Below are 10,947 nucleotides of genomic sequence, written 5' to 3'. Positions count from 1 at the left end.
TAAGCTTTCCCGGCGCAGAGCTTCCCTGGGACAGTGTTGGAGGTGAGAATTAAAAACGCTGATCTGTATTATTATCAGTTCAAAGGTGTTATTATCACATACCAGCAGCTACAGATATGTGGACGTGCATTTCATACATACAAGTTGGTATCCACTTTAGACAAAGGCGACACCCGCGACGCAATCAGAAAGAAAGAAAACAATGTTTACAATTTAAAGTTATTTTGTCGACAGCCCTGTTTGAGCGGTAAATGAAAATAAAGAAAAAAGTTAACGTGTCTGTCGGACAGAGTGTACACATGGTACATACTGCGCTTAAAAACCTTTCGTCATCAGTAAACCATGCCAAATGTAATAATACGGTGGAAGCCCGCTTGTCCGAACCCCATATCCGGCAGCGGAAACCTCGTTACCGGAATACTTGTGAAACGAAATACATACTACTTATAATGGCATTTACGGAAATCTGGGTACACACAACCGGGTAGCTAATTCATTACATGGCATGAATGGCATCCTTAATTTATTCCTGATATTTCATATAATGGTCATAACAAGTCATTTATTGTATATCTAGACTGATGCTCGTGATTTATTTTTATCAATATTATTCAAAGTAATAGTCACTATTGTCATCAAAATTGTAAAGTGACCGCACGAACTCGTCAACCTTTTACTTCCCCAAGAGTTCTGAATACCGCTATTGATGCCTTCGAAGCGAACAAGTTCGCGGAACCGGACTCATATATCTGCCGTACATTGGTGTGATAAATGTGATATTTGATAACCTGGCTAAGATGTGCCAACATGGAATTTTACTGATTGAAATGACCTGCTTATGATCAAATCGTTCCATACCTAAACAATGTAATTTAGATGAACATAGAGTTGAACGATACTTTGGTGAGTAAGTGAGAGTTTAGTTTGACGCCGCACTCAGCAATAATCCATCTATGGCGGTGGTCTGTAAATAATCGAGTCTGGACCAGACAATCAGTGATCAACAACATGAGCATCGATCTGCGCAATCGGGACCGATGAAATGTGTCAACCAAGTCCAGCGACCTGTCCACCCGATCCGTTAGTCGCCTCTTACGACAAGCATGCATGTGGGTTACTGAAGATCAATATTCTTACCCGGACCTTCACCGGGTCAACAATAGTTTAGTTACATTCACGGCGTCACCTCCTTACCCCATGTGTTCTTGTTTGCCAAGGGAAACAACTCTGGGCATACTTAAGAGTTATGACATGTAGAGCTGTCTCCCTTGAATCAAGGTCAGAAAACGTTCTACAGACCTTTGATACGGTTCATATTGATGGTCAAAATGGTTTGCTACATTCTCAGTTGTGTACAGAAGGGGCACCCAAGGAAGGATATCATAGTAGCCATGTTGAGTTTGTCTGATTCATTATTTGTTTCCTACTCACAATGGGTACAATGAGTGAATTCTAGTGTCCCTTGCCATGTCGTAGCTGAAATATTGCTAAAACGTAGCCAAGAACACAAATCACCCTGAGTCAGGAAAAAGGGACTGACGATGTTATTAATTAACAGTGAGTATATTACCCGCAAAGGTGCGCCTGCTTATGTCCTTGATGTGGCTGTACTGATTCATGTATTGGCTGGGTACCTGGAGGGGGGAGTGTGTAGATTGATACGCCAGGTACAGGAAGAATGGCTGCAAACAAAAGAACGAAAACATATATGACGAGACAAAAGTCATTGACTGAGTGTTGTCTTATGCTGATTTTAGCAATATTGTTCCTGGAAAATCACGACAAGGGACACCAGAAATGGACTTCATACACTGTAGCCATGTGGGGAATCGAACCCAGGTCTTTGGCGTGACAACGCTTAAAGCCACAAGGCTACCCCACCGCCCAAGACAAAAAGAAACTCATCACATAGACATCACATCACATTAATAACATAGACTCGACATCCAGCGAAACTGGTAGACAAAGTCATCACATGCAGACTGTCACATTGATTTCAATATTTACAGTAATAACTACATGAAACATTCTCGAGGGAACTCTGCACCTACCTTCGACTTGTCATGCTTGTTGATGATATCAATTGCCTTCTCCGTAAACAGATGCGTTGAATAGTGACCATTCTCGGTGAACACTGGCTTTGTATTGTCACGTAAGTCGTGTCCACAATATGAGGTATTAGCAACGTGGTTGTCACAATGGTTGTGGGTGTAGTAGTTCTCACTGCCTGACAGGTAGCCTGCAAATTAGGACAATGCAGTATGTAAAGGGGTAATTAGCATGACTCATCTAAATATTAAAAATATTTGAAATGATTAGACAAATAATACACATATTTATGATTACTCGTGTGCAAATTCTCACTGACTCAAGAACTTTTTACAATTTTGTCAGACTTGAGAATGAACACTTTCCTCAGAGGAAACCAAGATTAATCCCTGTTCTGCATTCCATGAAATAATTGTTCACACATTATCTGCATGGTCTATGTTATGATACTGCTCAACATCTGCTAATTCTCTTTTTCTCACGGGTCATAATTTGTCTGAAATTTCCTTTCTTTGAGCATTAGTCAAGTTTGCAAATCTGATGAATTAGGCGGCTTTGAAATTATGATCCTTTAAGTATCATTATCCTTCAATAATGAAATAAAGTTCACTTCACGATTATGGCTGATGACAGTTTCCATATTTCGTGGTTTCACTATCCCTAGTGAGTGGGGTACGATTTACATCGGCAATATTTCATCCATACCGTAATAACACCCATCACTATCAGCACCAATAATTTAGACCCTTGAAAGTATGTAGCAACCAATGCTTGTTATAAGTCGTTGATCAGGACATGCTTGACACGTGTCATCGTATCCCAATTGCATAGGTCGACGCTCATGATGCCAATAACAGTATTATCTGGGCCAGACTCGATTATTTACAGACCGCCGTGATATAGCTTGGGCATTGCTGTGCGTGGCGTTATACAAAAACAAGCATCTTTCCTTACCATAGAATGAATCAAATCCCCTGTTGTTAGGGATGTATGCATTCTTGTAGAAACCCAGATGCCATTTGCCGACAGCATAGGTTGAATAGCCTGCGTGTTTGATCTTGTCTGCAATTGTGGCGCTACCTAGCGGCAGAGCATTGGGCTGGGTTTCCCAGATGATGCCATGTTGTAAACCAGTATGAATCTGAAATCAAAACAGATGAAAGTCATCACGGTGTTTTACAGAAACAAAAGGAAACCAAATAGACACTTCAAACTTAAATTGATCCAAAGATTTCATATGCAATGAAAACAAAAGGTTAGCATTACAAGGATGAAAACATTCACTGACGCACCAAGGATATTTGTTGTAAGAAGCGACTAACAGGATCGGGTGGACAGGCCCGCTGACTTGGTTGACACATGTTATCGTATCCCAAATGCGTAGATCGATGTTCATGCTGTTGATCACTGGATTGTCTGGTCGATTATGTACAAACCGCCGCCATATAGCTGGAATATTGCTGAGTGTGGCGTTAAGCAACTAACAAACGAGCAAAACAAAGTGTTATGAGTCAGGATTGAAAACATTCACTGACGCACTACCAACTTAAAGTCCAAAACACCTGTATCGCAAACATCACTAACCAGTTTGGAGCAGCTATCAAACATGGCTGTACATTTGTTTCACTTGCCAGTTTATATGAACATAAGATTACGAACTGATGCGCCATATCCACTGCATGTTGTACACAGGCTGGAATAGACGAAAAATGACGTCATCATCGAACACCTGGCTGACCTCATTTCACAGGGGTGTGAATGACCGTGGGAAACACATCATAGCATCACACCATGACATCACGCCATTAATTTGGACCAATCAGCATACAGACAACTCACTCCGGTGTGACTCACCCTGACCGAGGGGTCAATGACCGCGCGTCCCGTGGGAAACACATCATAGCATCACACCATGACATCACGCCATTAATTTAGGCCAATCAGCGTAGAACAACTATCGGGGTTCACTGGACCACTGACCACAAACTAGTTTCGTCCGGTTTCAATTTTACCTATTAAAAAAACCCTCTGACAGTCAGTTGAAGTTATCATTTTGTCCTCTTACAAAATGTTTATATTTTCTATATTCAATAACCTTTTCTGCGGCCTGTGGAGAAAATCTGTCATCTCAGAGCGCGCGCCGTTGAGGCATGGTGAATTAACAGTCGCAGCCTCCACACACTTCCCTCGTCTCACTCAGCCGAGGTGTAATATGATACCTCCTCAAGTTGTACTCAAAATCGTGGGTCTAACATCAGCCTGTCTCACGTGTCTGACCCATATTATTTTGCCTACAGCCTAGCCCTCCCTGCACTGCTAAGGCTCTAAATGAAGTCTAGATTTCCCCCAGGTCTGCCTTGGGCTCCTTGTCAATTTAAATAGGTTTGTTTGTTACTATCAAGATAATACATTCAGAGACTAAACATTAGTCTAGTCAAACATGTGCACTCATATGTGTAAAAGAAATTATACGGGTTTTATAACATATTTGTTCAATGCAATCAGCGTTCATTGCCACATGAAAATGATTTGAGTTTGTCTTGACCATCACCAGAACAACCCAACTCAATAGAATTTCAAATGTATTTCAAACTTACCGGTATTCACATTCCATATTTGAATATCCAATCCATATTGTCATTGTATCCTGCCTTGTAATGCGATAAATTTAGGAATCAGGGATGATATTGAGATGTTATACCCAAATCCCATATGTTTGTGATTGTATTGAATGAATCAACCACCAAAACACATGAGACTAATATTGCACCTTCCATGTAAATAGAACATATGTTATATCTGGGATTGTGTTGTGCAAAATACTCTCCCTCTCACAGTGCTAGCAGAGACGCGATCTGGTGACCCACATTTGCGTGTGTGGGACTATGCTGTGGGGGGAGGGGTGGGGTGGGTAGGGGGGCACTGCTGTGGCAGAGGGAGGGAGGTTTCTGTCGACAGTTATATAGCCTGACGACATTTCTCGTGAGTGTAAAACACCCATAAATAAAAATGCTCGTTAGAATGAACGCTAGCTAGGGCGTGTCAGCTTTGAAATGTGCGTTCTGGTCATGGGGTTTTTGTACATCATATTTAGGAATGCAACTTTCAACTTTCTAAAATTCCATCAGGAAAGGGGTGTAATTGTATAGTGTTAGCATGAAAGAGTAATCATAAATGACAACTCACAGGTGTATATTATTTTCATATGGGTATTTATATAGCACTATAGTCCATACCGCATGCATGCTCAAAGGGCTGGTAACTTTTTCCTTGGATGTCAATCACAGCCATATTACCATTCTCAACTCCGCGGGGAGCATCTTGCTGCCACTAGGCGCACTAAGTTAATGTGGCTCCCAACGAGGTATACATCACAAAAAAACAAGATAAACTGATTTTCATTTTTTTATTAGCTCCGTTTCAAACGAGTACAACTACGGGATAGGAGCGCTCCCAGAAGTTAACTTTACATCTGTTGTCTTATCACCGTTCCTAATCGTCATGGCCTTCACTCTCTTCATCAGATGTTATGTCTGCATTATCATCTTCGGTCAAGCCTTCGACCCAAGACTTATATTGGTACAGATTGGAAAACACATCATGATACAGATTATTTGTGTCTCCTACTTGTTTCAGTATTCCTTGTGTCTTTGGACCATACTGCATATGGAACAGATAAGTAATAAACCAGGCATACGTCTCTTTAAACGTGCTCCACATGTATTTGTTAAGTTTGGCTTGAATCGTGTCTTCGTTTAAACCTCTTTTCATGTACAGTTGTCGTTTCTCATCCAAAAAGTCTTTATTCAGCTCACGTGTACGTGAATACATTTGTCTTATACCTTGCTCTTCGAGATCAGCCATCTTTTTTTTCCTGTTGTTTTGTGCGACTTCGTTTAATGATTCATCATCATCATCATCATCATTTTCCATTTCAGGACATTGTTTATCGTGTAAATGTCTTTGTAAGTTGTGGTTATTGCTAAACACTTGACCGCAATAGTCACAATCTGACAGTGTACGCGGTGCCTTCACAGGAGAGAAGTTGTCGTCTTCCTCCCTCTTCCTTTTCACTTGGGGTATTCCCGGTGGACCCACTGAAGACTTTACAGGACACCAGTTTCTTCTGTGTTTTTGTAAATCCTGCATGTCTTGAAACATGAGTCCACAGTCATCACAAGATGGCATGGTTGGGAGGTTTTCTTCACACGTCTGCTCACGCCGAAAGTCTAACTCGGACTGAATGGTCCTAGCTTGGTTGTCTCCTTTTAAGCTGAATGCATTGGGGCAAAGTCGCAAATGGGGAGGTGTTTGGGGTTTTAGATCAACCAACAAGTAACCATATGGTTTCTGGATAGCTCTTTGAAACGGCTCCATGAAACGGTCTGTGTTACCTGGATACATTTGCCTCGCCAAAGTCATGATGGGTTGTTGATCGATAGGGTTGTTGAACAGAAGCAGATAATGGCAGTTTCTTCGTTGTGTGGGATCCTTACTGAAATACAAATTCTGGTTCAAGGCGATCACTGAGAGATTACGATGATGACTTCCTTCCGTAAACAGATCTGTAATGCGTGGATCGTTGCTCGCTGTCGACATTAAGTCGTCGAGGATCACCACATTCACCACATGGGGGTCCAGAAACGCATCCTTTTCGAGATCAGAAGGAATGCCTTGATGAAATTCCACATAGGGATAAACATGGGTTTGAATGGTGTTATACAAGGGCTGCCATCGTTTGTAGAGCCAAATAATACGTTCAGGATAAGGTTTAATGTTCATGCGTTCTAGAATCTGTTTCACTAAGTACGTTTTCCCACAGGAGGTGGGCCCTGAGACAATCATGGTGAAGGGGTGTATCAGTCTACATTCTTCCAAAGCACCCACATGTGGTTGCACTGGTTGCATCATAGGTGGTGGTGGTGCTCGTGGTGGTGGTGGTGGTGGTGGTGGTGGCGGTTGTGGAGGTGGTGGTGGTGGTGGCTGCATTGCTCGTCTGTGTTGATTCCTGAGATGTCTAAGCATGGCATCCCTTCTGGAAAACGTCTGATAGCACACGGGACACGTTGCTGACTGCATGGTGGTCCGAGTCTAAATGGCAAAGAACCTGTCTACTAGCTGCTTTTATCTAAAAACACGTCTTCCGTTTCTTTGTGCGACTCTGGGAGGAAGTCATTATTTTGGCTTCAGTTTCCCCGTTCTCCTGCATCTGAAGACGTGCTCTGGCCTGTTGAACGACTTGTTGGGTTGGAGACGTGAGAGCAAACTTTTCTGTAGAAGGGGTTAGGTCTATCTTTACCCCTTGTTTCTCATAATAGATCACATAATCATCCACGTTAGTAAAGGGATTGGGATATCCTTTAGCCTGCAAATAGTAATATTTGGTCCATTTGTTAGGATCGTCCAAATAGGGTCTCCAGTATCGTCTGTTCATTATCTTGTTCAGAATGAATACTGACTCTCACACAGAGGTTTCAGATGAAGTGTCACTATCACGGGTCCACGGCTAAATGAAGCTAAATCACCGTTTCTGTCCTTTATATAGATGTCTGCTAGCCCTAATTCTAAAAACATGTTGTTAGCAGAGCGTGGTTTCGATCCACGGTCCTCTGGGTTATGAGCCCAGTGCGCTTCCACTGTGCCACTCTGCTCTCCCTTCACCTACCTTTTGTTAGGACTTTTATACACCACATCAACCAATGACAACCAAAATTGATTTATTCTCAAATAGTCACAAATACACACAGTATTGTACAATGAGCATCGCATTGAAGTCTGAATGACATGGGGACTGTTCGGGGGCCTTATATTGCCCACTTGAGTCTAAAAATACCCCTGGGAAAGTGGTTTAATCCAAGGTCAACTCAGTACAAGGTCATTGACACCCCTTTGAAATGAGGTCAGCCAGGTGTTCGATGATGACGTCATTTTTCGTCTATTCCAGCCTGTGTACAACAACTGTGAGGTGAGGTGAAATTGGGTTTAACGTCGCGCTGGAGAATATTTCGCTCATATGACGACGTGCATGCGTGTGTATGTGGGGCCTCTTGTACTAGCCCAGACTTAAGCTGGTTTTATAGTGCTAGCTCACTGAGGTACCATGCCGCAGTGAAGCATGAATACCCCACTCAGACACATTATACCGACTCTGAGCCGACCAGTCCTTGTTTCACCCATTAATGCCTAGCGCCAGGCACGGACCAACAAGTACCATATTTTAACGTCTTTTGGTATGACGCGGTCGGGGATCGAACCCGCCACCTTCCGCTCTCCGGGCGGACGCTCTAACCACTACACCACGGAGGCGGTCATATTTTATGTCATATTTGCTGCTAGTTAAGTGGTAACCCGTGAAGATCCGGGTTAGATCTGGTCTTCTGCAATCCATGCTTGGCGAGAAACGGGATGGGGTGGTCATGCTCGCTGACTTCGCACATATCATCGTATCCCAAATGAATAATCGGTGCTCATAATGTCAATCACTGGATTATCAGGTCCAGACTCGATTATTTGCAAACTGCCGTCATGTAGATGGAAAATTGCTGTGTGCGGCGTTAAAAAACAAACAAGCAAACAGAAATTCAGTGGTTATCCATGAACCCCTATTTTAATTCCTGAAACTCCAAGCGTCACCAAGACTCGCAAACGTACAGCTAAAGTTTGAGGCTAGGATGACCAATCAACTCATAACTGAACGAGATGGTCCACTGTTTCGGCTTAAACTTTCGGCTAAATATTTTAATGGTCACCTAAAAAAAAAGAGTAAACCAATTCCATTAACGTAATATCAAGCATTCATCTTTTTAATACCGGACTGCTTCAGCTGCATGTAGATACTCGAGGCAGGACTAACGTGATCAGCGTACCTCATCCAAGGAAATGACTAAGTGGCTAAAGTAACGTATCACTTAGGATGCAATTACATGACGTAATAATCAACTATAACTAATCGCCTAATCAAATTTAGTCTATCTTAGACTAGTGATACTAACGAAGTCTATTCTAACCTGTGAGCATAAAGGACTAAAGCAAGTGTGACTGAGTAAGTATTTTTTAAAAGTATCCCAGAATTTGTAGCGGTATCCCAGAAATAACACGAAAGGAGACACCAAAATTGACCATGAGCCATTTCATTTTGGGAATCGAGCCAAGGTATCCGAGATGACGAGCAAATGCTTGAACCACTGGGTTGCCCCACCGACGCCTTGAATAATTTGAAAATGATGTGTCACGTGACACAATATTGGTACACCACGCATATACTGTCGGGATGGCGAGCCGTGGGGACAAGCTGCTGTTTGTCCAGGGCCCCACGAACAGAGGAGCCCCATTTTAATCTATGCATGTTTACTTGTTGAGTGATTGTGCAGCTAGGGGTACAAAGCAGAGCCTACAAGTTTGTTAAGACGGCCCCTGAGTGAGTGAGTGAGTGAGTTAAAATTTAACGTCACATCGGCAATATTTCAGCCATATCGTGACGAACGGCCCCCTGAGGGACATATAAATAATATATATTTGGGAGAGTATCGTGAAAAATAATATATATAATAATAAGTGTGTTTGCATTTACAAATATACATACTTAACTATGACAAGCGTTTGGGGAAACTCCGTCAACTATGGGGCGATGACGTAGTGTAGTAGTTGAAGCGTTCGCCCGTCACGCTGAAAGAACAGGATGATTCCCTACATGGGTAGAAGGCATGAAGCTCATTTGCTGGTGTCCTCAATCGTTATATTGCTGGAATATTGCTAAAATAGGTGTAAACCTAACTCATACTCACTCCACAACCATTCCCCGTGACGTGATGAACGGGTTGTGGTATGTGGTCTATACTGGAAAGTGTATACTTGACTCACCTGGTACCTCCCTGACATGAACTGTGCCCGTGAGGGGGTGCAGATCGGCTGGACATAGTAGTTTTCGAGCTTCACTCCAGCTGCCGCCAACTGGTCAAGGACTGGTGTTTTAATGTCCGAGTTGTGGTACCCGACATCATGGTACCCGTAATCATCGGCGAAGATGAAAATTATGTTTGGCTTCGCTGAAACAGCAGTGCAACAAGCACAAAGTAGCAACAGTACTGCACGATGCATGGTTGTCTCGAAACACCCCAGGTGCAAATGTGTCGAGTTCCCACATTTTGTCAGTCTTTTGTAGCAGTCACTTGTGATCATGTGACAATGTTTGATCATGTGACTTGAGCGAACTCCATAGCAGTGCTACGAAACATGTACTGTGTAATGAGTGAGGCAATCATTCGTCAGAACTCGCACCTTTCCGTATCATGCAAATGGACTCGTCACTTTGACATCACAAAGTTGATAGCCAATAGAATTGCGTTGCATGAATTGATGTTGCTGATTGACGTCAAACAGATTGTTGAAAGATTCAAATCACACACGAGGTTTTGTTAACATAACGGCTCCCATGTTTCCCACCGAGTATTTTATCTGACGATCTGTTTGCCTTCCGATATAAATTTCAGTTAAACGTCCATTTTTACAATATTTTAATATTTTTAATTAAATGATTTAGCAATGACTTTCAGAACAATATGTCGTCATATATAACTTAGTTTTAATATCTAAATAGTGTGCTTACATTTCATCACATGTGGGGTTACATTCTACACGACTCACCACGAATTCTTCAGTTTAAGATAATTTTAACATACATTCTTTGAAAATTAAGATACATATGTTTTACGACTATTAAACGTCCAAATGCTAACCGATTAATCTAAATACCTCAGCGACTGGTATGTCGTATTAGGTCATGTCAAAACGTGACATAACCCAAGAAAATATAATATGAACAAAATATTATGAACTTGATTCATTCGACAGACTATGATATAATGCTATAAAAACAGATTGCAATACAGGACAGATGCC

The 10,947-nt window shown here is 42.1% G+C and overlaps 1 protein-coding gene across 1 annotated transcript; it reads right to left on the bottom strand.

Annotated features, from left to right (window-relative positions):
- Positions 1-1,570: 1,570 nt before the first annotated feature.
- Positions 1,571-10,193, bottom strand: LOC124254767 (arylsulfatase J-like; the record flags this gene model as incomplete). Its single annotated transcript, XM_046688623.1, has 4 exons — positions 9,910-10,193; positions 3,004-3,190; positions 2,052-2,239; positions 1,571-1,682 (listed from the first exon to the last, which is right to left on the bottom strand). Coding segments are annotated over exons 1-4 (724 nt in total), but the record flags the coding sequence as incomplete, so codon positions are not given.
- Positions 10,194-10,947: the final 754 nt, after the last annotated feature.

This window comes from Haliotis rubra, unplaced genomic scaffold, assembly GCF_003918875.1.
Source record: "Haliotis rubra isolate DU_JTF1 unplaced genomic scaffold, ASM391887v1 Scf581, whole genome shotgun sequence".
Classification (NCBI taxonomy): Eukaryota; Metazoa; Mollusca; class Gastropoda; order Lepetellida; family Haliotidae; genus Haliotis; species Haliotis rubra.
The sequence above is the reverse complement of the archived record's forward strand: the minus strand, read 5'-3'. Positions and strand labels throughout refer to the sequence as shown.